General features: G+C 46.2%; 1 protein-coding gene across 1 annotated transcript in view; it reads right to left on the reverse strand.

Annotated features, from left to right (window-relative positions):
• Positions 1-27,609, reverse strand: part of OTOP1 (otopetrin 1) — a 137,697-nt gene that overhangs the window by 57,133 nt on the left and 52,955 nt on the right. Inside the window, exon 2 of the mRNA XM_073574484.1 lies at positions 23,297-23,433. Coding sequence (XP_073430585.1) covers positions 23,297-23,433 — 137 coding nt within the window. The remainder of the gene's footprint in view (positions 1-23,296; positions 23,434-27,609) is intronic.

Consider the following 27,609-nt stretch of genomic DNA (forward strand, 5'->3'; position numbering starts at 1 on the left):
AGTATACGACATCTCGGTTTATCTTATAATCATCACAGCAATCTTATGGTATGATGCGCTATTAGCCCGATGCAGTATATGAATTGCCTCACTTTATAAATGCGCCGATATTTTTGATATCTCGGTGATTGCGCAGTTGGATAGTTTTATAAGCGCTATAGTAACCTGAAAGTATGATGCTCTTCTGACTTTTTGACATGTATGACCCGCCGTATCTGGTAAAGGCGCCAGTATGTGTCATCTCGGTGCCTGCGCAGGTGGTTTGTTGTGTGATCGTCATGACAACCCTACAGTATGACGCGCTTCCGGATATGTGACGGTTAGCGCATGCGTTGTGTATCCAGCTCTGTGGTCTTTTCATGTCTCATACGCCGGCATCGGTACATGGTCCCTTCTGGGGTTACTATCCCCTGTGAGGTAGCGCTGTCATGTAAGTAAGGGGTTCTCGCTTGCAGCGATCAAAAAACACATCCGGCACAGGATTTTCCAACAAATCATAGTCTATGAGGTTTATTCATCCTTCATAAACCTCCAGCAGCAATATACACAGCATTACAGGAGAGCGTTCATTATACAGGCTATTTAGCCCCAGGGTTATCTCACCCACGTCAGGGTTCCCATATGGCTGTTTCTCCAGGCCGCAGAAGTCCACTCACTCCTCAGGGACTCTCAGATACTGGCCGCCATTACACACACAGCCGCTCCACAGGCTGCTGTTAGTGAGGAGATCCTTCTCCTCACGGGACCTTCCAAACTGGACCAATCAGGTCCCAGCATTCACTCCATGTGACCTAACCTGGCCACATTATATGGTTCATAGCCACGCCCACCGGGTCACATGACTATGACCTCACCACAGGTCCTTCACACAGACATATATACTTTACAATAGCATTCATAAACATACATATGTCTCTATCTCAAGGTCACCCACCTTGAGATACATAATGGCTCTTCAACCACTCACACTCTTGGGACATCCACACAGCGCCCCCTCGTGGACACAGTGGTCATTACACCACATACCTCCCCCCTATGTTCAAACTTGTGGGGTTGAACACACAACATCACACCAGGGTCTCGAGACCGGGCACGTATTGCACCTTGCCCCACAGGTCGAGAGAACTGTCTCCATTTGTCATACGGCCTCATCTCTACATTAGGCCTCCCCCGCCCCCAGCGGTCATAATACCGGTCATTGTCTTTGACCCTCCAGTCATGGTCTGTCTGCATCATCAGACACTGTTTAGTCACCACACTGTTACAGTGCCCCTTGTCACCTGATCTTTCTCTCATTGACCGTCTCTCTCGGTTGGTGCGGTCATAAGTCTTAGTCGATCCTGCTGTCTGGCACGAGTCTGACTCAGTCAACGTCTCACAGGAACTACAGCCCTTCAACCTCGTACGGTCTGTCGAATTGCCACTCGCTGACATTCTTCGGCCATCTGCCATGTCACTTCTTGGCGGTACCCCTGGGGTCCTTACATCTTGGTATGAAGGCGGCCGCCACCTGGTATTCCGCACTTCTTTATTAATCCGCTGGCGGTCCAGCTTCAACTGTTCAATCTCTTGCAGGTACCCCACTCTATACTTCAAGAGCAATTGAAAGTTCCTCAGGCTTTCCATGGAGCCAACCACCATCATGGGAATCCTTCCCACTTCACCAGACACCTGGTCTTCGTCATCAGGAGGGATCCTCACCCTCACCACACCGGAGACATTCACAAGGTCCTGCATCACCTTCCCGGACCTTCCAATGATTCTCCCAATCAGAGCTTTGGGTACCGGAACCACATCTTTCCTCAAACCCAACCGATCCATAGCCTCTCTTGCTATCTCTAGGCGTCGAGCAGCCTTCATATTACTCCGCCTAACCAATTGTTTGACACGTAGACACTGCAAATGCATCTCTTTCAGGACAGCTACTCGGTTTGATGTGTTTTCCCTAGCTGATACTATCACCAACTGCCGAGTCTCAGGTGCCCAGTGCACCTTACACGCTTTGACCGCCTCTTTGAAAGCCTCATGCACACCTTCCTCAGCACAGGCTTCTTGCATGTCTTCTGGTACATCAATTACAACCTTGAAGGTCGTGGACTTGCTCTCATCCTGGACAGATGGCTCTGGGTTCCCCACGGACACTTCCCTCAAGATATCTGTCATGACCGGATGACTGTTTTGTGCAGCTCTTGGCTCACCATCTTCCTGAAATTTACAGTCTTCAGGACCCTTTTCCAAGATGGGCTTTGTCAGTTCTGCCTTGCTATCAGTCGGGGACGGCCGCTGTACGTCTTCGCCCATCCACTTCTTCTCCCACAGAAGACCTTTTACTACTCCACTGAGTTCTTGCAGAACTTTATCTCGCTCCTCTGCCAGGTAGCGACGCTCATCCTCTCTCCTGAGAATCTCCTGTTGATGCTTCTCTTGGGCCTCTCTGAGCACCTCCATATCCTTCACTATAGCTTTGTTCATAGTTTGACACGCTGACAGGTGACCCCTAAGCTCAGAGACTTCCTTCTCCAGCTCATCCACTCTGTGCTCAGCTGTTTGTCTCAGGCCTCTTTCTTGTTTGACACATTCATCCACCTCCTCTCTGAGGGCCTTATTCAGTCCTTGCCACGTTACCATGTGGCCTTTGAGCTCAGAGACTTCTTTCTCTAGCCCTTCTATTCTGTGCTCCCTTTCTTTCTCAGAGCCACAGTCACCCCCAGAGATTAAGTCATCCCTCCAGTTACTCACTAACCGTGTGACTACTTCCGCCGTCTTACCCACCAGGTCAGCGTCAGTTTTGTCACAAGATGTCAGGTCCGTCCGTTGGGCTGACATACCCCTTTTCCCAGTCACTTCCACCTCTGACCTCTCCCCGTCAGGAACCGTCACTGTCTTAATATCTGTTAGCCCAACTATAGGAACGTCTCCCTCCTTGTACCATAGGTCATCCAACATGACAAAGTCCCGGCCTCCCTCCAAGGTATACACCAAGTCTGGTGGTATCCCACCACCTTGGCACTCACTGCCTCCAGGCCCCTCAAACACCACTCTGTCTAGCATATAGTTCACCGTGACCCCATGTTTACAGCGAACCTGGGCCATTTTCTCGGTCAGACAGAAAGTGAGAGGAGTTCCTATCAGAGTCACCTGACTCTTGGAGTCCAACCGTCCCGAGATTCCTTCCCGGTGCAGCATCACTGTACACACTTGCGGCCCGTCATGCTCCGGAAAGTATATCCCACATTCTGGAAATGACATACACGTACACTGCAGTTTCCCAGACATACCCACTGAGTCACCCAGTGCTGTCACTTCTTCAAACTTGGCCACTTTCTGGACCACCACCCCACTTTGGGTTGCCACTCCAATTTGGGTAACCGCCCCCTTTTGGGACCCCACCCCTTTTTGGGTTACCACTCCAATTTGGGTCACCGCCCCCTTTTGGGTTACCACTCCATTTTGGGTCACCGCCCCCTTTTGGGACTCCACCCCTTTTTGGGTTACCACTCCAATTTGTGTCACCGCCCCCTTTTGGGTTACCACTCCATTTTGGGTCACCGCCCCCTTTTGGGTCACCGCCCCCTTTTGGGATTTCCCCATGCCCGTCCTGCAGAACCTCTTAGGCCACAGTTCACACAGTACAGTTTGTCTTTTAACGATACCACACAAGTCTTTGCTGGCACCACCACAGCTCCTGCTGTCACTGATCACCGGCACCTCCGGCTGCTGTTCACACACACACAGCGGCTGGTGTCACTGCAGCTCCTGCTGCACCATCTTCGTGGACCCGCCGATCCACCGGAAGCCGCTTGTCACCTTCGTAACCCTGCCGGGTTACTGGAAGCCGCTTGTCACCCTCAAAGATAAAAAAAACCACAAAAGCGCACCCATAGGGCCTTACCAGTGCAGGTATAATGGTATAATGACATAATACAGGGTACTCACCCTTAATAGTTGTGTAAAGCCACAACTACTGTATCCGCTTAGTCACATGCCATAAAGCTGCAGCAGGATGGCGTAGACAGACAGCGTCTGCTACCAATGCTCCCAGGGCAGATCCCTTAAAGAAAACACCAGGTCCCTGTGCTGCGAGACCTTTGTGACCCCACTGAGCCACAGCAAGCACTTTCAGGTTTTTGCAGAGAAAACGAGGAAAAGGAAAAAAAAAAAAAACACATGCACAGTCTCTCACGTGTCCTGTTCGTGTGCCACTCAGGACGTACCGTCTCCGCCTGAGACCGTCCACCACACAGGGCGCACCGGGTGCTATTCAGGGAGCAGCCCTCCTCCCAGGGTCTCCCAACACACCGGCCTTACCAGGTCCAGGGGCTCAGCGGGTGCTCTTCAGGACATCCGTCTCCACCTGAGACTGCCCAACACACGCCTCACCAGGTCCAAGGTCATAGCACGTGCTTCAGGGCTCTTCCCAACACTGACCCTCCAGGACCTTGCTCACTGAACCCTCCAGGAACACAGTCTTTACCACTGACCCAGGTCAGTAAAACACTTTTTTTTTTTTTTCCTTCTTTCCCGACCGGCACCTGCTGGCCGCGCAGGTTCTCGGACCTCTCTACCGCAGAGGTATCCTATAAGTCTTTGCCACTGACTCCTGTCAGCACATCACATGGCTTTAAGACCGTCAGCCCTCCTGGCTCAGCGTTGCCCCCAGCAACCGAATCTGCAGTCCTTTTCCGTTGCCCCTAGCAACAAGGCTACAATATTGCCCTTTGCTTTCTCCACCATATGTGAGGTAGCGCTGTCATGTAAGTAAGGGGTTCTCGCTTGCAGCGATCAAAAAACACATCCGGCACAGGATTTTCCAACAAATCATAGTCTATGAGGTTTATTCATCCTTCATAAACCTCCAGCAGCAATATACACAGCATTACAGGAGAGCGTTCATTATACAGGCTATTTAGCCCCAGGGTTATCTCACCCACGTCAGGGTTCCCATATGGCTGTTTCTCCAGGCCGCAGAAGTCCACTCACTCCTCAGGGACTCTCAGATACTGGCCGCCATTACACACACAGCCGCTCCACAGGCTGCTGTTAGTGAGGAGATCCTTCTCCTCACGGGACCTTCCAAACTGGACCAATCAGGTCCCAGCATTCACTCCATGTGACCTAACCTGGCCACATTATATGGTTCATAGCCACGCCCACCGGGTCACATGACTATGACCTCACCACAGGTCCTTCACACAGACATATATACTTTACAATAGCATTCATAAACATACATATGTCTCTATCTCAAGGTCACCCACCTTGAGATACATAATGGCTCTTCAACCACTCACACTCTTGGGACATCCACACAGCGCCCCCTCGTGGACACAGTGGTCATTACACCACACCCCACGCTAGCCTGGTAAGCGGCGCAGCTGTGCGCTATTGCTTAATTATCGATTATATATAAATACATGAATAACCTGCATTCATTACCCCTGACGAAGCCACTGAGGGTGGCGACACGCGTCGGGTATCCACTCCACCTAGCTCCACTCCATATGGGTCTTTCTATTTGGTATTACCACTCCATGTTATGATACAGGGTGTTTCTTTCAGCCTGTATTTCTAACCTTTGTGTGCCTACACTGTTTTAGGGTTTGATTGCATATACCGATTCTCCTCTGAACCTGCATGTATTTTATATTGGCAGGCATTTTGTGCCATTGGAGACCACTTTTTTCTTTGGTTTTCATTTAAACCTCTCAATATTCATGCCATCTAGACTATGTGGTTATTTTCTGGTATCAATATTATGCCTTATAATTATGAGGCTATTCTGTAGGTACCTCTATTCGGAAGACATTTTGTCTAGGCTCAAATGAGCATATTCTATGTACATCTGTATTCCCTTGAGGCACTATAAACACTTTCAGCTGTTATTTGGTATGCTGTTTATATGATTACCAGGCTGTGATACAATCCATATAACTACTTTGGAGTGTTGCCATAGTTTGTTGGCTTCATTATGAGCCTATGAATGTTGTAGTCATGTCACACACGTGACTTTTTAATGTTTTTTAATGTTTGTGTTGGTTTTTCTATGTCTAATAAAAATCTTTTCCTTAATGCTAAATTCTTGTCTGTGGTAATCTCCTTTTGCATGGCCTATTCCCTTTTTTCTGTGTTTGATATAGTCCTTTAGTATAGGCCCAGGTTGGATCCCGCCCTTATTATTTGACTGTGGTGCCCCCGCCATTGGTTTCTCACGCGAGAACCTCTGGCCGCAGGCGGGGAGGAACAAAGGTCTTGCCCAGCAGCACTGACTCGAGGACGACCGGAGCAATGGTCCTCAGGCTCTCAGAGGGTACGATTAGCAGAGGCTCAGCCTCCTCTGCTGACACTACCGAGCGAGAGAGAGCATCAGCCCGGACGTTCTTCTCACCGGACGGATAGTGCAAGGTGAAGCAGAAGCAGGAGAAGAAGAGCGACCACCTAGCTTGGCGAGAGTTCAAGTGCTGAGCCGTTTGTAAATAGACAAGGTTCTTATGGTCGGTGTACACCTGAAAGGGGAACCGGGCTCCCTCCAGGAGATGTCTCCACTCGGAAAAGGCCAACTTCATTGCCAGCAGCTCCCTGTCCCCGATGGAGTAGTTCTCTCTGCCGGTGAGGTCTTTGAGAAGAAGCAGGGATGCTTCCGACCTTGAGCATCCTTCTGGAAAAGGACTGCTCCTGCACCAACGGACAAGGTATCCACCTCTAGGATAAAGGGTTTATCCACATCGGGACGGTGGAGGATAGGAGAGCCAGCAAAATGGGTCTTAGGAGATGAGAAGGCCACGGAGACCTGTTCTGACCAAACCTTGGGATTGGCTCCCTTTTTGGTGAGGGCGACCAAAGGAGCTACCAGTGTGGAGAAGTGGGGGATGAACTGACGGTAGTAATTAACGAACTCCAAAAAAGCGCTGCACCGCTTTAAGAGAATGGGGTTCCTGCTAGTGCAATACCGCCTGCAATTTGGCACGATCCATAGCCAACCCGTGGGCCGAGATGATATAGCCCAGGAAAGATAAAGACACCTGCTCACACTGACACTTCTCCAACTTGGTGAAGAGAGAATTCGCCCGCAAGCGGTCGAAGACCTAGCAGACGTCTCTCCGGTGAGAGGCCAAATCTGGAGAGAAGAGGATGTCATCCAGATAGACCACCACCGAGGTGGAGAGAATATCGTGAAAGACATCATTTATGCAGTCCTGCAAGACAGCTGGGGTGTTACAGAGGCCGAAGGGCATGACCAGATACTCATAATGGCCATCCTTGGTATTAAAGGCTGTCTTCCATTCGTCCCCTTCGCGTATGCGGATCAGGTTGTAAGCCCCTCGTAGGTCTAGCTTAGTGAAGACCCGGGCCCCACGCAACCTGTCGAACAACTCAGAGATCAGGGGAAGAGGATATTTGTTTTTGACGGTTATGGCATTGAGACCTCTGTAATCAATGCACGGGAGCAGCTCTCCATTCTTCTGTACGAAGAAGAATCCCGCCCCCGCTGGTGACACCGACTTCCTAATAAACCCTCTTGCCAGGTTCTCACGGATGTATTGGGACATGGCCTCCCTCTCTGGAAGGGACAGAGGATATATGCGATCTCGAGGAGGTTCCGTGCCTGGCAAGAGGTCTATAGGACAGTCGTAGGGGTGATGGGGTGGAAGGGTCTCAGCGGACTTTTTCAAGAACACGTCCGCGTATTGCTGGGAGTAACTTGGGAGTGCGGAGAGATCTGCGAGGACCTCAGTGGAGGCTATCTGAACGCGGTCCTTCACACACCTATCCTCACAGGACTTGCTCCAACCCAGTATTCTCCCCGAGGACCACTCTACAGTATATGGGGAGAGTGGCAACGCAACCAGGGATCTCCTAGGAGGACCTGGTCGATGCCCTCGGCATAATAAGGAGCAACACTGTCTCGTGATGGGACGGAGGCAGTGAGAGTTTTAATGGAGCAGTCTGATGGGTAATTTGCGAGGGTAATGTCGAACCGTTCACCACCCTGATGGTGACCGGCTGAGGTAGCATAACCAAGGGGACTGCGTGCTGGAGCACAAAGGCTGAAGACATAAAATTACCCTCTGCTCCAGAATCTACGCCAACCTCCACAGCCAGAGGAGAGGAGCCGAACTCAAACACCCCCTTAAAGGTTAGCTTGGAGAAAAACGGTGTGGTGTCTCGTAACCCTCCTGCTGTTGCCACTAGACGCAGACGTTTCTCTGAACGCTGTGGGCACCTATTGGCAAGGTGACCAAACTGTCGGCAGTGAGCGTGAGCTATGGGGGTTCGATCTTGGCGGAACTTAGCGCCCGTGTGAGGCACCTCCCTAACTGCCGATGACTCGAACACTCGATCGGGAAACTCCAGAGGTTTGGAGAAAGTTGGAGCCAACTTAAACCTCTGTCTGGACTGGGAGCGCTCCAACCCTCGCTCTAAGAAGCGGAGATTAATACGGTTGGAGATGGTAATGAGCTCCTCCAGAGTGCCGGGAACCTCCCGAGTGGCCAGAGCATCCGTAACATGGTCAGCCAAACCCCTCCAAAAAATTGGCATTTGAGTATTGTCTGACCATTCCAGCTCAGAAGCCAGTGTCCGAAACCGAATGGCATACTGATTGACCAGGAACGAACCCTGTGACAAGGCCAACAGCTGGAGCGCGATATCGTGTGTTACCCGTGGTCCCAGAAATACCTGCTTCAGAGAGGCTAGGTTGCAGGGGGGCATTTATGTACATGTAATCGAAGTACATGTATCAAAGTACGCTGGCAGTTATAACATAGCTGAATCTAACACGCATCTCTATTCTCTTAACTATTTCCAGCAACTTCACTGAATCCTGCATGTGTCCAACCTCTATCATTCATCTTTGCAGCATATACAATGGTATTTAACTATTTAGTTATTTCAACTCACCCTGCTTGTCCCCTTATGCTATTGAGGTCAAGTAACTTTTCAAAGTGGTTTATGATCCATGTAGGCCTGGACACTTGTTTATCTGCTAAATACATTTATTGTGTCCTGCTGTCCTAACTTAGTTTGATTGATTGCTAACGAGTAAGGAGAGAAAAAAAAAAGGAAGATCTTAGAACTGACCTTCTATAAATTTGAGCTAGCCTGGGGATGCATTTATGCAGGGGGGGCATTTATGTACATGTAATCGAAGTAAATGTATCAAAGTACGCTGGCAGTTATAACATAGCTGAATCTAACACGCATCTCTATTCTCTTCATACAGGTATTTAACTATTTCCAGCAACTTCACTGAATCCTGCATGTGTCTGTGGCGCCCCTGAGGGTTCAGTCGCCACAGAGGTACTGCACCTCCTCCTGAGGTGTGGTACCCCACTATCCAGGTAAGGTGGAGACACCTGACCAGACTCCAACACCTGCATCCCACACAACACAGTAGTGTAGCAAAGCACCCTTTGGTGGCTCCCTGCTTGGAACACAAAGCGTGCTGGGAGGCAAGTGGAGTTTAGTTTGCACAAAAGAGCGGGAAGAATTTAGTTCAAGAGTTCAGTTAGTCACAGGAGTCTGACGAAGTCGGACCTGTGTAAGAAGATCTCCTGAGTGGGACGGATGAAGGAAGTGCTGCAGCCGACCTCAGTGATCTGCGTCCGCTGGCACAGGAAAGAGACATAGAAGGAAAACCTAATACTCTCCATCAGAAAGAAAGATTAGCACGGAACGTAAGGAGAGGAGGACTAAGGATTAGGGTTGGAGGAGAACCCTTCTCAAGTTCACAGCGCAAGGCCGGGGTCCGGTCCCAGAGGTTGTTTGGATGCTAATGGTCCCGCAACAGACACCGGAGGAAGAGAAGTTTGTCACCGCTTTATTCCCACACCAGACTTGGGGCCCAACAGCAACGATAGTGAGCCGGGACTTGGTAGCAGAGTCCCCAAAGCAGGCTACAGCTGTCTGCCGTACAAGTAGAGTTCATAGGAACATCTGACAGGAGGAACTCCAGTGTAACTCAGTACTGAGAGTACTTCACTTTAGGTGCAAAAGGGAGACGTTCAGAAAATGCACATACGTTGGCCGAGTGTTGGAAAGGAGTACTTCATCTTGCCTGAAAGTTGGCTGAGCTCCTGACCCGGAGGACACGGCACGGATGCGGGCTCTTGTGCCACAACAGACTGTGAGTAAAGATTTGGAACTACATGCCCTGGTGTCCTCCACTTATTCCTGCGTCAACCTGCCCAGCACTGCTACATCCTCTGCGCCTGACACTACACCATCTAAGTGTCACTTCACCTATTCTGCCCTGGGACTACAGCCCTGCCTGTGGAGGGCTATAACATCACTGCTGCACCACACCATCTGTCCCAGAGGATCTGTCCGCAGCGTCGGCTTAACATCTTCATTGCCGAACACCACAGTTGGCGTCACGACTTACACATTCAGCACTGAACATTTACAATGGGCGCCCAGGGCCACGGGCCGGGTCCCAGCTACCGTGACATCTCCCATTGAGGACCGTCTGGCCCGGTACCGAGTACCCCACAGCCCTGGGTGTGAGGGCGTCCCATGTCCAACCTCTATCATTCATCTTTGCAGCATATGTTAGGGCAAGTTAGGATAGGATATGGGTTGAACTAGATGGACTTAAAGTCTCCCTTCAACCTTAATTACTATGTTACTATGTTACTATATATAATGGTATTTAACTATTTCCAGCAACTTCACTGAAGCCTGCATGTGTCCAACCTCTATCATTCATCTTTGCAGCATATATAATGGTATATAGTTATTTCAACTCACCCTGCTTGTCCCCTTATGCTATTGACGTCAAGTAACTTTTAAAAGTGGTTTATGATCCATGTAGGCCTGGATACTTGTTTATCTGCTAATTACATTTATTGTGTCCTGCTGTCCTAACTTAGTTTGATTGATTGCTAACGAGTAAGGAGAGAAAAAAAAGGAAGATCTTAGGCTGGTTTCACATTTGCGTTTTTTAGCGCTGGAAAAAAACGCATATGTGCGCATGCGTTTTTTTCCCCTATATTTAACATGGGTGCGCATACCTGCGCGCTTGCAAGCGCATGTATGCGATTTTCATGCGCTGCGTTTTTTTGGGGTGTGCGTTTGTATTTTCCAGACGCAGCATGTTGCATTTTTTGGCCCTGCAAAAAAGCGCTTGCGCACATATGCGCACGTTTTGCGCTAAAAATGGCCATTATAGCCTATGGATGCGCATATGTGCACACTGGCATGCTCATGTATGCGTTTTTTTGCATATGCGTTTTTTTTTTTAACCATGGAATTTAGGGGTTTGGGTTAGAGTTAGGGTTAGTTAAGGGGGTTTAGGGTTAGGGTTAGGGTCAGGGTCAGGGTTAGGGTTGGGGTTTGGGTCAGGGTTAGGGTTAAGTATGGTTTGGTTAAGGGTTAGGGTCAGGGTTAGGGTCAGGGTTAGGGTTAAGTATGGTTTGGTTAAGGGTTAGGGTCAGGGTTAGGGTTAGGGTTAGGGTCAGGGTTAGGGTTAGGGTTAGGATCAGGGTTAGGGTTAGGGTCAAGGTTAGGGTTAAGTATGGTTTTGTTAAGGGTTAGGGTCAGGGTTAGGGTCAGGATTAGGGTTAAGTATGGTTTGGTTAAGGGTTAGGGTCAGGGTTAGGGTTAGGGTTAGGGTTAGGGTCAGGGTTAGGGTTAGGGTCAGGGTTAGGGTTAAGTATGGTTTTGTTAAGGGTTAGGGTCAGGGTTAGGGTCAGGGTTAGGGTTAGGGTTAGGGTCAGGGTTAGGGTCAGGGTTAGGGTTAGGGTTAGGGTTAGGGTTAGGGTTAGTTAGGGTTTAGGGTTTGGGTTAGGGTTAAGTATGATTTGGTTAAGGGTTAGGGTCAGGGTTAGGGTTAGGGTTAGGGTCAGGGTTAGGGTTAGTAAAGTCATGGTTTGGGTTAGTGTGAGGGGCCACCTAATGTTGGAAAAAAATGCAAACGCAGTAAAAACGCACTAAAAACGCATACAAATGCATAAAAACGCTGCGTTTTTTTCATGCATGCTCATAAAAATGCTTGAAAAAAACGCAGCAGTTGTATGCTTTTGTATGCGTTTTTTCAATGCTTTTTTTGCGGGAAAAACGCGCTGCAAAAAAAAGCAAGTGTGAAACTAGCCTTAGAACTGGCCTTCTATAAATTCAGAGCTAGCCTGAGGATGCATTTATGCAGGGGGGGCATTTATGTACATGTAATCGAAGTACATGTATCAAAGTACGCTGGCAGTTATAACATGGCAGTTAGGGCAGGAGACATGTAAGACAAATAAATAAATCTATTCCCTGTACATTTGGGCTACCGCAAATATTTACCATATGCATTTGTATAATTTATATCCTGGCCGCTGCATTTACACACATCCTCCGCCCTGGCATTAACTCTCTACACTCCGCCATATTGGCCCCTCACTCCTTTCCTCTCCTATGTAAAGCACTCACGCTCTTTTCACATTGCTAAACAGCACTGATCCATTCAGTCCCACCATTCAACATCAGAGACGCTCTCACAAATCACTTAACTATCTGCTCACTCTTTCTATCCTCCTTCTCCTAGTCGCAGGAGACATTGCACCCAACCCTAGTCCCCCATGTTATAGAAAGTCAAACCCCCCAACTGCTACACTCAGAAACCCCTCTAATCTTAATAATATTCCCTGCATGCCATCTGTCTCTCTTAATTGTGCCCTTTGGAATTCTCGCTCAGTGTGTAACAAACTCTCCTTCATTCATGACTTTTTCCTTTCTAATTCTCTTAACCTCCTGGCTCTTACTGAAACCTGGATCCAGCAGTCAGACACTACCGCTGCTGCTGCTCTTTCATATGGTGGACTACACTTCTCTCATACCCCAAGATTAGACAATAGAGCAGGTGGAGGCGTTGGTCTGCTCCTATCACCAAAATGTACCTTTCAGGTTATCCTTCAAGTACCCTCACTTGTCTTCCCTTCTTTTGAGGTCCATGCCGTCAGACTCTACACCCCCTTCTTCATGCGAGTGGCGGTGGTATATCGTCCTCCCGGCCCCTCCCATCAGTTCCTGGATCATTTTGCCACTTGGCTTCCACATTTTCTCTCCTGTGACATCCCTACCCTCATCATGGGCAATTTCAACATCCCCATTGCTCTTCCCCTCTCACCTTTTATCTCTAACCTCCTCGTTTGGCCTTTTGCAGCTTACTAATTCTCCAACGCATGAAGACGGAAACTCCCTCGACTTGGTCTTCTCTCCGCTTTGTGCAGTTAATGATTTTGCAAACTCCCCTCTCCCGCTCTCTGACCACAACCTTCTTTCATTCTCTATCAAGAACTGCCAGGCTGCTCAGGTCAACCCCACTGTCCATATTTATAGAAACATACAGGCCATTAACACCCAGAAACTTATGAAGATCTTGCAGTCTTCATTGGCCCCATCTCCTCGCTCTCATGTCCTGATTCTGCATTGAAGCATTACAATGAAACACTTCAAAGTGCCCTGGATGAGTTTGCATCTCCTATACATAGAACACCACAACACAGACGGCGACGACCCTGGCACACCCTGCAAACACGTTTCCTGCAGCGGTGCTCCAGGTGTGCCGAACGTCTGTGGAGAAAATCCAGCCTACCCGAAGATTTCATCCATTATAAGTTTATGCTTCGAACATACAACACTGCCCTTCACCTCTCAAAACAAACCTATTTCAACACCCTCATCACCTCACTGTCCAATAACATGAAACGTCTCTTTGACACTTTTCATTCTCTACTCAACCCAAGAGTACAGGCCCCAACCACGGAGCTTCGAGCTGACGATCTGGCCAATTACTTCAAAGAAAAAATTGACCAAATCCGACAGGAAATTATCTCCCAATCACCTCATACCATGCACTGTCCTCCCTCCCTCACTGCATCTAGCTCACTCTCTGATTTTGAACCAGTCACAGAAGAAGAAGTAAGCAGGCTCCTTGCATCTTCTCGCCCAACCACTTGCACCAGTGACTCATTTCCGTCACATCTACTCCAGGCCCTTTCCTCTACTGTCACCCCTCACCTAACTAAAATATTTAACCTCTCTCTCTCTTCTGGTATCTTTCCCTCCTCATTTAAGCATGCCGCCATACATCCACTACTTAAAAAACCATCCCTCGACCAAAACTGTGCCACTAACTATAGACCTGTCTCTAATCTTCCCTTCATCTCTAAACTCCTGGAATGCCTGGTCCACTCCCGTCTTATCTGCTATCTCTTTGGTAACTCTCTTCTCGATAGGATTCTCCCTTCCACACTACGCCAATATGTACCTTCACTGAACGCACTCCAGTACATAGTTACCCTGGAATGCCTCTCTCTAGGTGTTCCTAGTCTCTACTTGTATGACAGACAGCTGTAGCCTGCTTCGGGGACTCCTCACTGCGTCCCGACTCTCTATTCAGTTGCTGTTGTGTCCCAAGTCTATGATGGGAGCAAGGCGTTAGTGGCTCACTACTCCTCTGGTGTCTGTTACCGGACATAAAGATCCAATCAACCTCGGGGACAGGGCCCCGGCCTTTGCACTCTGGACTGGAAGGGTTCTCTATCTTTCTTCAACCAGCTTCCCACCGTCCTTCTATTCTCCTTCGTTCCAATCTGTTCTCTCTCTCTTATGGAAGGTTAGGTTATCAATCTTATCAGTCTCTTTCTCTGGTCTTTCTCGTGCCAGCAACCCAGATCACTGGGACCTGCTGCAGCACGTCCTTCAGACACCCATCTTCTCTCTCCAACTAACCAACAACCAACCTCTAACTCTCACTCTTCCCACTCTTTTATATCATCTCACTCCACCCGCCTCCCAGCACATCTCGTGTTACGAAGCAGGGTTCCACGAGGGGTGCTCTGCTAACCCCCACCCTGAAGCTGTTAGGTGGCCCCACTGAACTATCCTGTGTGTGGAATGCAGGTGTGGAGTGTGGTCAGAAGTTCCCACCTTACCTGGATGGTGGGGCACTACACCTTAGGAGAAGGTGCAGTATCTCTGTGGCAACTGAAGCCTCAGGGGCACCACACTCTAATGATCTACTAACAGCTAAATCAAATGGTCATTACTCCATGCTAATTCTCTTGGATCTCTCTGCAGCATTCGACACTGTGGATCATCAGCTCCTCCTCACTATGCTCCGTTCCATTGGCCTCAAGGACACCGTTCTCTCCTGGTTCTCCTCCTATCTCTTTGACCGCTCCTTTACTGTATCTTTTGCTGGCTCCTCCTCCTCTCATCTTCCCCTTACTGCTGGGGTTCCTCAAGGATCAGTCCTGGGCCCCCTCCTCTTCTCTTTGTACATTGCCCCTATTGGTCAAACAATCAGTAGATTTGGTTTCCAGTACCATCTCTATGCTGATGACACCCAATTATATGCTTCTCCTCCTGACATCACGCTTGTCTTTCTAGAAAACACCAGCAATTGTCTAAACGCTGTGTCTAACATCATGTCCTCACTATATCTGAAACTGAACCTGTCAAAGACTGAACTCCTTGTGTTTCCTCCCGCTACTAATGTACCTATACCCGACATTGCCATTTCCGTGTGTGGTTCCACTATTACTCCCCAGCAACATGCCCACTGTCTTGGGGTCATGCTTGACTCCGAGCTTTCCTCTGTCCCCCACATACGATCACTGACTCGCTCTTGTTATCTGCACCTCAAAAACATTTCTAGAATTCGACCTTTTCTTACTATTGACTCCGCAAAAATTCTTACTGTTTCTCTTATTCATTCTCGTCTCAACTATTGTAACTCTCTTCTAATCGGTCTCCCTCTTACCAAACTCTCCCCACCTCCAATCTGTCTTGAATGCTGCTGCCAGGATCATATTCCTCGCCAATCATTACACCGATGCCTCTATCTTGTGCCAGTCATTACACTGGCTACCCATCCACTCCAGAATCCAGTACAAACTTATTACCCTCACCCACAAAGTTCTTCATGGCTCAGCACCACCCTACATCTCCTCCCTTGTTTCAGTATACCATCCTACCCGCGCCCTCCGTTCTGCTGATGACCTGAGGTTAGCATCCTCAATAATCAGAACCTCCTACTCCCGTCTCCAAGACTATACACGTGCTGTGCCAATTCTTTGGAATGCACTTCCCAGGTCAATACAATTAGTCCCCAATCCCCACAATTTTAAGCATGCCCTGAAAACTCATTTATTCAGACTGGCCTACCGCCTTAACACATTAACCTAATCTATCTCTATGTGGCACAGCCAAAAGTTTTTACCATAACCAGGTTCCTCGCATCATGTTCCCACATGCTTTATGCATCCATTAGCCTTCTGTGTCTGTACTGTTACACACTTAACATTATGGCTGGTCCATACAATCAGGGCAACTGTTACCACTCACCTTTCGTGTCTCCCTTTTTTCCTCATAGATTGTAAGCTTGCAAGCAGGGCCCTCATTCCTCTTGGTATCTGTTATGATCTATGTGATTATTGTTATGCTGTAATGTCTATTGTCTGTACAAGTCCCCTCTGAAATGTAAAGTGCTGCAGAATATGTCAGCACTATAGAAATAAAATTTATTATTATTATTATAGCTCCCTGAACCACGGGGTCACCACGCTCCCACAGTGGGGTGGCCCACTCCAGAGCCCTGCGAGCCAGAAGGGACAGGATGAATCCGACCTTAGCCCGCTCAGAGGGAAATCGCGCTCGAGCTGAATAGTACAATGGCTCACAAATCCCCCTGCAGGAGGCACTATCGCCCGAGTACTTCTCGGGCAGCGGGAGGTGGGATAACATCGGTGCAGAGATGGACATAGGAACACGGGAGACAGCCTCAGCAGCTGCCTGAGCAGCGGCCGCAGTAACATTCACAGCTGAGGTTGAACACTCGAGAGCCACCAACCTGCCCCCCAGCTGCCGAATGTGCTGCAGTAGCTGCTGCTTATCTGCTATTACTAGCCAGACCCTGGCGGTAGTATAATGTTAGGGCTGGCAGGGCGCACCAAATTATAAAATAATAGTAGGCCGTTCGCCGCCCGGGGTCCACCGTGCAGAGTTGGTATGCTGCTGCTAAGTAATGGCGGACGCTCAATCTGGCGGTATAACACACGTGGGTTGAACGTCACCCGGTGTGCGCTGGGCGAACTCTGTTACCTCACAGAGCTGCACTAACGCTAATACACAAATGCCGAGCCTGTTTACACTCACAGCGCTCGGGGAGAACACCGCTCGGTATATGGTCACAGGACTCTTGGCCCAGGATATAGAACCAGCGTCCCTCTAGACCTACCGAGCGTGTGGCGTCGCAGCTGCGAACGCCGCTAACAGAGGCCAACTGCCGCAAAGCGATAGTGCCTGCCGTGGTACGATGGTGCCCTATGGCTGGCAACACCATCGGATGCTAGTGCTGGGAAGTGAAGAGCACCTGTGGCCTATGGTTAGCCACTGGCTGACGCTGACTCTGCAACTAATTCCCTAACCACATACGTAATATCAAAGGGAGTGGAATTTTAATGAGTCATTCATCAGGTACATGCATCCGTCATCATCCACACATAGAATCATAGAATCGTAGAGTTGGAAGGGACCTCCTGGGCCATCTGGTCCAACCCCCTGCTCAAAGCATCCCAGTCAGATGTCTGTCCAGCCTCTGTTTGAAGACTTCCATTGAAGGAGAACTCACCACTTCTCGTGGCAGCCTGTTCCACTCATTGATCACTCTAACTGTCAAAAAGTTTTTTCTAATATCTAATCTGTGTCTCCTCCCATTCAGTTTCATCCCATTGCTTCTAGTCTTTCCTTGTGCAAATGAGAATAAAGTTGATCCTTCTACATATAGCAACTAGAGTCTATACTAGCGCATGGCCGAGCAGCTATGCGGACCTTTTATACTCGTGCGCTTCCGGGACCTTCCTGATGCTCCAGATGGACCAATCGGAACAGGAGAAGGACCTGAGCATGTGACTCCCGATCCCCAATGGGAGATCGTCTCATGAGCATGCTCAGTGGGCCAAAGGAAGGACTTAGCCTCTGGAGTCTTTTGCTGCTGGCTAGGCTACATTGCCATAACTGAACCAGAGGTGGCAGTAGCAACTGAACCCACAATGCTGGTGTGGGCTGAACGCCGGGATCGTGAAGTCTGCTGAGCAGACTCCACTGCGGCCGGAGCAGAATGAGAGATCGAAGGTGGCAAGGCTCGGGATTCCCGCTGTGCAGCGCCCGGAACCCGACACCTAACACACAGCTGACACCCATCACTAAGTGCTAGGAGCGGTCACTGACCAATCCTGGCACTTCAGCCCCCGGCACACTGCAATTATACATGATTGCAGTGTTCGAGAGCAGGCAGAGGGGCTGTCAGCTTTGAGCGCCCCTCTGCCATTGGATCGGACACCCCGCGGCATGACGTGGGGTCCCTGTTGCTCCCATAGTAACCCGATGTCGACGACATCCGGGTTACCAGAGCTCAGAGACCTCCTGTCAAGCGTAGTGCATGTCAGGAGGTCTCTGAAATCAGTGTGCACAGAGTGCAGCGCTGACAGCTAGCTTATATAGCATGCAGATCTGCAAGCCATACAAGAGATCAGCCTGCATAAAATGAATGTCCCATAGTGAAAAACAAAGAATGAAATTTAAAAAAAATTAAATAATTGCAAAAATATTAAAAAAATAAATAAATCAATATTTATTCTAGCATTAAATAAATATTTGAATTTAAAAAAATCTAAACAATGAAAGTATACCTATTTAGTATCGCCGCGTCCGTAACGACTCGACCTATAAAACTGTCCCACTAGTTAACCCTGTTAGTGAACACCATTAAAAAAAACAAGGCAAAAAAACCAATGCTTTATCATCATACCGCCAAACAAAAAGTGGAATAACACGCGATCAAAAAGACGGATAAATAAACATGGTACTGCTGTCATCTTGTCCCACAAAAAAACAAGCTGCCATATAGCTCCATCACTGGAAAAATAAAAAAGCTATAGCTCTCAGACTAAAGCGATGCAAAAATAATTATTTTTTCTATAAAATAGTTTTTATTGTATAAAAGCGCCAAAACATAAAAAAAGATATAAATGAGGTATCGCTGTCATCGTACTCACCCGAAGAATAAAGCTGCTTTATCAATTTTACCACATGCAGAACGGTGTAAACGCCCCCCCCCAAAAAAAAAAAAAAAGAAATTCATGAATTGCTGGTTTTTGCTCATTCTGCCTATCAAAAATTGGAATAATAAGCGATCAAAAAATGTCAAGTGCCCGAAAATGGTACCAATAAACATGTCAACTCGTCCCGCAAAAAACAAGACCTCACATGACTCTGTGGGCCAAAATATAGAAAAATTATAGCTCTCAATATGTGGTGATGCAAAAACCATGTTTTGCAATAAAGAGTGCCTTTTAGTGTGTGACAGCTGCCAAACATAAAAACCCGCTATAAATAGTAAATCAAACCCCCTTTATCATCCCCTTAGTTAGGGAAAAATAATAAAATAAATAAAGTATTTATTTCCATTTTCCCATTAGGGTTATGGTTACTGTTGGGATTAGGGTTAGGGGTGGGTTGGGGTTAGGGTTGGAGTTAGAATTGTGGAGCTTCCACTGTTTAGGGACATCAGGTGTTCTCCAAATGCGACATGCGTCTGATCTCAATTCCAGCCAATTCTGCGTTGAAAAAGTCAAACGGTGCTCCTTCCCTTCCGAGCTCTGCCATGCACTCAAACAGTGTTTTACCCCCACATATGGGGTATCCGCATACTCAGGAAAAATTGTACAACAGCTTTTGGGGTCCAATTTCTCCCGTTACCCTTGGAAAAATAAAGAATTGGGGGCGAAAAGATCACTTTTTATGTAAAAAAATAAGATTTTTTATTTTTACGGCTCTACATTATAAACGTCTGTGAAGCACTTGGGGGTTCAAAGTGCTCACTACACATCTAGATAAGTTCCTTAGGGGGTCTACTTTCCAAAATTGTGTCACTTGTGGGGGGTTTCCACTGTTTAGGCACATCAGGGGCTCTCCAAACATGACATCGCGTCCGATCTCAATTCCAGCCAATTTTGCATTGAAAAGTCAAATGGCGCTCCTTCCCTTCTGAGCTCTGCCTTGCACCCAAACAGAGGTTTACCTGCATATATGGGGTATCATCGTACTCAAGACAAATTGCACAACAACTTTTGGGGTCCAATTTCTCCTGTTACCCTTGATAAAATAAAACAAATTGGATCTGAATTGAATTTTTTGTGAAAAAAAAATGTTCATCTTTTTTAATCACTCCAAAAATTCCTGTGAAGCACCTGAAGGGTTAACAAACTTCTTGAATGTGGTTTTGAGCACCTTGAGGGGTGCAGTTTTTAGAATGGTGTCACTTTTGGGTATTTTCAATCATATAGACCCTCAAAGTGACTTCAAATGTGAAGTGGTCCCTAAAAAAATGGTGCTGTAAAAATGAGAAATCGCTGGTCAACTTTTAACCCTCATAAATTCCTAACTAAAAAAAATTTGGTTCCAAAATTGTGCTGATGTAAAGTAAACATGTGGAAAATGTTATGTATTAACTATTTTGTGGGACATATTTCTCTGTTTTAAGGGCATAAAAATTCAAAGTTGGAAAGTTTATGTTTTTTTTTTAAAATAAACACAAGTCATTTCCAAGAAATTTTACCACTATCGTGAAGTACAATATGTCACGAGAAAATAATGTCAGAATCACCGGGATCCATGGAAGTGTTCCAGAGTTATTACCTCATAAAGGGACAGATGTCAGAATTGTAAATATTGGCCCGGGCATTAATATGCAAACCACCCTTGGGGGTAAAGGGGTTAAAGAACTCCCAATGAAAGACACAGCTCAATGTCCCTGTAACCCCACGTTCTTCGACATGGTCACTGGCTGCCCATATGATAAAACCTGCATATGATGAAGATCCTGCAAAATGTCAGCCAGAACTGTAATTCTAAGAGTCATCGACAAACATACCGAGGAGGTTGTTGTCTCAATCTCACAGCCAAAATTGACCCCCTGCCATTGGAGCAACCACAGTGCAAATAAAACAATAAAAAGGACAAAACACAGTACAATACAATAAGTGCACTTCATACATATAATATCAGAAAATAAGTTTTAGTGGTGACCTTAAAAGCTATACAGTCTGAAACCAGAAAAGGTTGAACCCCCCTCTTCTATAGATTGCCAGGAGATACCAGAGCAATTGTAAGACCCCACCAACTAAAATATGATGTCAGTCATCATCTTTATCTGCAAACAATGGAGAACAGGGTAAAAAAATCTGCTCACTTGTATCATGACTACTGTGGCACAAAAGGATAAATCTGGTAATCTCGTAATTGCTAGAAAGTTGAAGAGATTAGTTGAAATCCTTGATCTCGCTTTTATTTTAATGAGGGGAGATTATGGGTGTTCCATTATTATGAGCGTATTGTTATTTTCATCATAAGCAATAGAATAAAAACAAAATTATATTTTTTTTCTTATTTTGCTGTTTCTGGCAATGTGCCTTTCCTTACTTTTGCTCTTGGCTCAACTACATAGCTTAAAAGACTAGATATTTACATGGAGCGATTGGTGGCATGATAGAACTGTCAGTCGGTAAACTTTACCAATGGCACGATACAACTGTCAATTGTTAAAGTTTAATATTGGCAAGATACAACCGTCAATAGGTAAACTTTACCGGTAGCATGACACAACTGCCAATCAGTAAACTTTACCAGTGGCATGATACAACTGCTAATCGGTAAACATTACCGGTGGCACGATACAACTGCCAATTGGTAAACTTTACCATTGGCAAGATACAACCGCCAATTGGTAAACTTTACTGTTGGGACGATACAACCACCAATAGGTAAACTTTACAGGTGGCATGATACAATGGCCAATCGGTAAACTTTACCGGTGGCATGATACAACTGCCAATCAGTAAACTTTACCATTGGCACGATTCAACCGTCAATCGGCAAACCTTACCATTGGCAAGATACAACCACAAATCTGGTAATCTCGTAATTGCTAGAAAGTTGAAGAGATTAGTTGAAATCCTTGATTTCGCTTTTTTTTTAATGAGGGGAGATTATGGGTGTTCCATTATTATGAGCGTATTGTTATTTTCATCATAAGCAATAGAATAAAAACAAAATTATATTTTTTTTTATTTTGCTGTTTCTGTCAATGTGCCTTTCCTTACTTTTGCTCTTGGCTCAACTACTGTACATAGCTTAAAAGACTGTCAATCGGTAAACTTTACCAATGGCACGATACAACTGTCAATTGTTAAAGTTTAACATTGGCAAGATACAACCGTCAATAGGTAAACTTTACCGGTAGCACGATACAACTGCCAATCAGTAAACTTTACCAGTGGCATGTTACAACTGCTAATCGGTAAACATTACCGGTGGCACGATACAACTGCCAATTGGTAAACTTTACTGTTGGGACGATACAACCACCAATCGGTAAACTTTACAGGTGGCATGATACAATGGCCAATCGGTAAACTTTACCGGTGGCATGATACAACCGCCAATCAGTAAACTTTACCATTGGCACGATTCAACCGTCAATCGGCAAACCTTACCACTGGCAAGATACAACCACAAATCTGTAAACTTTACCGGTGGGACAATACAAACGCCAATTGGTAAACATTACCAGTGGCACAATACATATGCCAATTAGTAAACTTTACCGTTGGGACGATACAACTGCAAATTGGTAAAATTTACTGGTGCCACAATACAATCGCTAATTGGTGGTCTTTTAAATGCCTGTTTATAAAGTAAACCCTGCACACTGAGCGATCTATAGTAGATCACTCAGTGCGTATAGGCTGCCGTGGTTCTTGGGGTGTGTGACCAAGATGATACAGCGTCAAGATGAATGCTTTTTTTGTGCTCTGCAAAACATGATTTCACCAGATGAACGAGTGATTTGCCCATTCATCGGGTTATCAGCCGCCTGCTCACACATCAGGATAATCAAGAAACAAGTATTTTTAACAAAATTCTTCACGTTTATCTTGCAGTGTAAATGCAGAATGAGACATTACATCCATCTACAAGGTCATACAAAATTAAGATAAGAAATGACCCACTAAGAGTAACAGTTACATAGTAATAAAATGTGGAGATAAGACGTCATTAATGATAGGACAAAGTCATAGAATATACACTACCTAACAATTAAGGTTCATTTGATGGAACAATAGGCGATTCAGTGTGCAGGGTGGAAACAGAGCAATTATTAAAGATTAAAAGGACGCACAAAAAATGCTTAAAATTAAACAGATGTTAATTGTCAAAAGAAAAAAAATAAAGATCCAGGGGAGCCCCCTACCTGTAGGAGAGTGTGGATGGCGTGAGTGACTGGGAAGATTCCCTCCGTTATCGATAAGCACGCTGAGTAGCCAATGTAGTAGCCGATTTTGAAGGAATCTAAAATGAGAGTGATGACGGCAAAAAGGGTGATTCCACCTAAAAGAGAAATAAAGGAATTGAAATAATTGATACTAAGGGTTTTCAAATTGTGAAAAATACAATAGGAGATCTAATAATACAAACCCACAGTGATTATAGCAGAATCATACTCGCTCCTTATTAAAAGCATAGCTCGGCACTTCTGAGGCCTCAGGCAAACGCTCTGTACATAAACCTCACGTTCCGTGGCAGTGTCTGTTTCTGTATTATAATTTTATAGAAGAACAGGCTAATAGCTTTACAAAGCTGTGGGCATGTGGACAGCAAGGTGACTACCATCTCTGTACTAAGATAGGCATACCTCTGTCTCACTTTCTGTGAAAGATGTTGGCACAGATAGGACTGCCTACTTGCCCCCATAATTAAATGTTGTACAATAGACACACTTATCACTGCCTTTCTATTCCTTCCTGTAAATGAAGCAGAGAAAGTTCTGCATTACTGTCCAACTTTTGTATGTTATGTAGGTACAGATAGTACGACTTTATTGTTTCTCTCTGTAAATTAAGTAAGCACAAATAGTATTGTGTAACTCACCCCAAGCAACAGTGACGTATTGCTAATAGCGGTAGATCATGTGGCCACTATGGGGCTCGCGAGTCATGGGGGCCAATGCCGGCACCATGTCCCTCCCAAAACTATGCAGCACACTTTCAATCCATAGTTGAAAGCAATGATGGTGGAGGATGCCGTCATCTCCCTCATTTATCATTATCCCGGTGCGGCTGAGTTCTGACATATCAGCGCACCGGACGCAATGACATCACTTAGGAAAATGATTCAGCTCACCCTTAATATGACCATTAGTCCTCAAGACACGGACCACGTACAGTGGGGCAAAAAAGTATTTAGTCAGTCAGCAATAGTGCAAGTTCCACCACTTAAAAAGATGAGAGGCGTCTGTAATTTACATCATAGGTAGACCTCAACTATGGGAGACAAACTGAGAAAAAAAAATCCAGAAAATCACATTGTCTGTTTTTTTTCATTTTATTTGCATATTATGGTGGAAAATAAGTATTTGGTCAGAAACAAAATTTCATCTCAATACTTTGTGATATATCCTTTGTTGGCAATGACAGAGGTCAAACGTTTTCTGTAAGTCTTCACAAGGTTGCCACACACTGTTGTTGGTATGTTGGCCCATTCCTCCATGCAGATCTCCTCTAGAGCAGTGATGTTTTTGGCTTTTCGCTTGGCAACACGGACTTTCAACTCCCTCCAAAGGTTTTCTATAGGGTTGAGATCTGGAGACTGGCTAGGCCACTCCAGGACCTTGAAATGCTTCTTACGAAGCCACTCCTTCGTTGCCCTGGCGGTGTGCTTTGGATCATTGTCATGTTGAAAGACCCAGCCACGTTTCATCTTCAATGCCCTTGCTGATGGAAGGAGGTTTGCACTCAAAATCTCACGATACATGGCCCCATTCATTCTTTCATCAGTCGTCCTGGCCCCTTTGCAAAGAAACAGCCCCAAAGCATGATGTTTCCACCACCATGCTTTACAGTAGGTATGGTGTTTGATGGATGCAACTCAGTATTCTTTTTCCTCCAAACACGACAAGTTGTGTTTCTACCAAACAGTTCCAGTTTGGTTTCTTCAGACCATAGGACATTCTCCCAAAACTCCTCTGGATCATCCAAATGCTCTCTAGCAAACTTCAGACGGGCCCGGACATGTACAGGCTTAAGCAGTGGGACACGTCTGGCACTGCAGGATCTGAGTCCATGGTGGCGTAGTGTGTTACTTATGGTAGGCCTTGTTACATTGGTCCCAGCTCTCTGCAGTTCATTCACTAGGTCCCCCGCGTGGTTCTGGGATTTTTGCTCACCGTTCTTGTGATCATTCTGACCCCACGGGGTGGGATTTTGCATGGAGCACCAGATCGAGGGAGATTAGCAGTGGTCTTGTATGTCTTCCATTTTCTAATTATTGCTCCCACAGTTGATTTCTTCACTCCAAGCTGGTTGGCTATTGCAGATTCAGTCTTCCCAGCCTGGTGCAGGGCTACAATTTTGTTTCTGGTGTCCTTTGACAGCTCTTTGGTCTTCACCATAGTGGAGTTTGGAGTCAGACTGTTTGAGGGTGTGCACAGGTGTCTTTTTATACTGATAACAAGTTTAAACAGGTGCCATTACTACAGGTAATGAGTGGAGGAAAGAGGAGACTCTTAAAGAAGAAGTTACAGGTCTGTGAGAGCCAGAAATCTTGATTGCTTGTTTCTGACCAAATACTTATTTTCCACCATAATATGCAAATAAAATGAAAAAAAAACACAATGTGATTTTCTGGATTTTTTTTTCTCAGTTTGTCTCCCATAGTTGAGGTCTACCTATGATGTAAATTACAGACGCCTCTCATCTTTTTAAGTGGTGGAACTTGCACTATTGCTGACTGACTAAATACTTTTTTGCCCCACTGTATCTGCCAGACGATAAACGATGCAATCCAAAAGGAAGAATGTCCAGTTCAAAAGGATAAAATCCAAAGGCTTTATTAAACTTGATAAAACATGACAAGCATTACGCACCCGACCGGAATGTCCGGAGGAAAGGACACCTGTTCGAAACGCGTCCAGCTTTTCACTAGCAACCTTTCCTCCGGACACTCCGGTCGGGCGCGTGATGCTTGTCATGTTTTATCAAGTTTACTAAAGCCTTTGGATTTTATCCTTTCGAGCTGGACATTCTTCCTTTTGGATTGCAATGACATCACTACATTGCGCCTGCTGTGCGGAGCTCCAGTACACATCCTGCAGAGACTGGAACAGTGGAAAAACAGAGAAAGACAAGTAGTTTTCTTTTTTTTATTTGCTTATTTTACTCACTTACTGTATTTTACTCATTTATATAGCACTATTAATCCTACATGGGCTTTAAAGACATCATAGTCATTATCAGTGAGTACACTGTATTCATTGGAGTGATCATACTGTTTGGAAGGCTAAATGGGGGACCATTATATTATTTGGAGGGCTATTTGGGGGGGCATTATTCTGTTTGGAGGGCTATGTGGGGGCCATTATACTGTTTGGAGAATTACGCAGGAGGCCATTATACAGATTGGATGGCATTATACTGTTTGGAGGATTAAATGGGTGCCATTCTACTGTTTGGAAAGATAGGTTGGGGCTATTATACTGTTTGGAAGGCTAAACGGGTGGCCTTTATATAGTCTGAAGGGCTTTGTATGGGCAATTATACTGTATAGAGGGTCATATTATTGTGTGGAAGGCAGAGTGGGGGCCATAATATTGTGTGGAGGGCTGTGAGGGTCATTATACAGTGTAGGGAGGGCCTTTATACAATGTGGGAGCCATAATTTTTTTTTTAGGAAGATTGTGTGGGGGCCACCAATCTGTGTGGAGGGCTGTGTGTTGGACATCATGCTGTGTAGGGGTTATCATTCTGTGTACTGGGCTCTGTGGGGAGCATCATACTGTGTGGAGAGTTGTGTGTGGGGACATCATAGTGCATGGAAGGACACTATACTGTATGAAGGCCCATACAGGGGAATAATATTGTGTGAAGGGCTGTGTGGGTCTCTTACCGTGAGGGGAGACTGTGCCGGAGCCATCATACTGGGTGTCGGGTACTTTGGGGGCCATGATCCTATGTTTGGTTCACTGTTGGGGTATTATACTTCTGCTGGGTGTCGGGTACTGTGGGGGAATTCACTGTGAGGATATCATACTGTGTTGGGGGGGAACATTTGCTTTGTTGGCAGCATACTTTATGGAGGCCATGAAAGGGGTATATTAGAGCATGGAACATTATGGAGCTTTAATATGAGCAAAATTACTTTGTAAGGGCTGCAAAGTCATGAGTTACTCTTTTCTGTGATCAATATCAATATTTTTTATTTTTTTGAGGCGGGGGGGGGCAATTAGGACTTCTGCTATGTGGCCCAATGATTTGATGTACGTCCCAGCCAAATAACCCATTTTTTAGGAACCCCTGGAGTAAAATATAAAGTCACCAATTTTCCCCCTATGACTTCTTCCAAATTTTGGGGATTAATAGTACAAGTATTGGAATTAATAGCCCAACAAACTAATTTATGTATTCAAGACAATTTATTTACAAAAAAAATCCCTTTTCTGGGGAAGTGAAGAGTAGTGACGATCATGTTAGAAAAAAGTGACCCGACAATAAAACTTCACGATAATCTGCA

The sequence above is a fragment of the Dendrobates tinctorius genome, unplaced genomic scaffold (assembly GCF_039654945.1).
Source record: "Dendrobates tinctorius isolate UK_male_01 unplaced genomic scaffold, ASM3965494v1 ptg000039l, whole genome shotgun sequence".
NCBI classification, from domain to species: domain Eukaryota; kingdom Metazoa; phylum Chordata; class Amphibia; order Anura; family Dendrobatidae; genus Dendrobates; species Dendrobates tinctorius.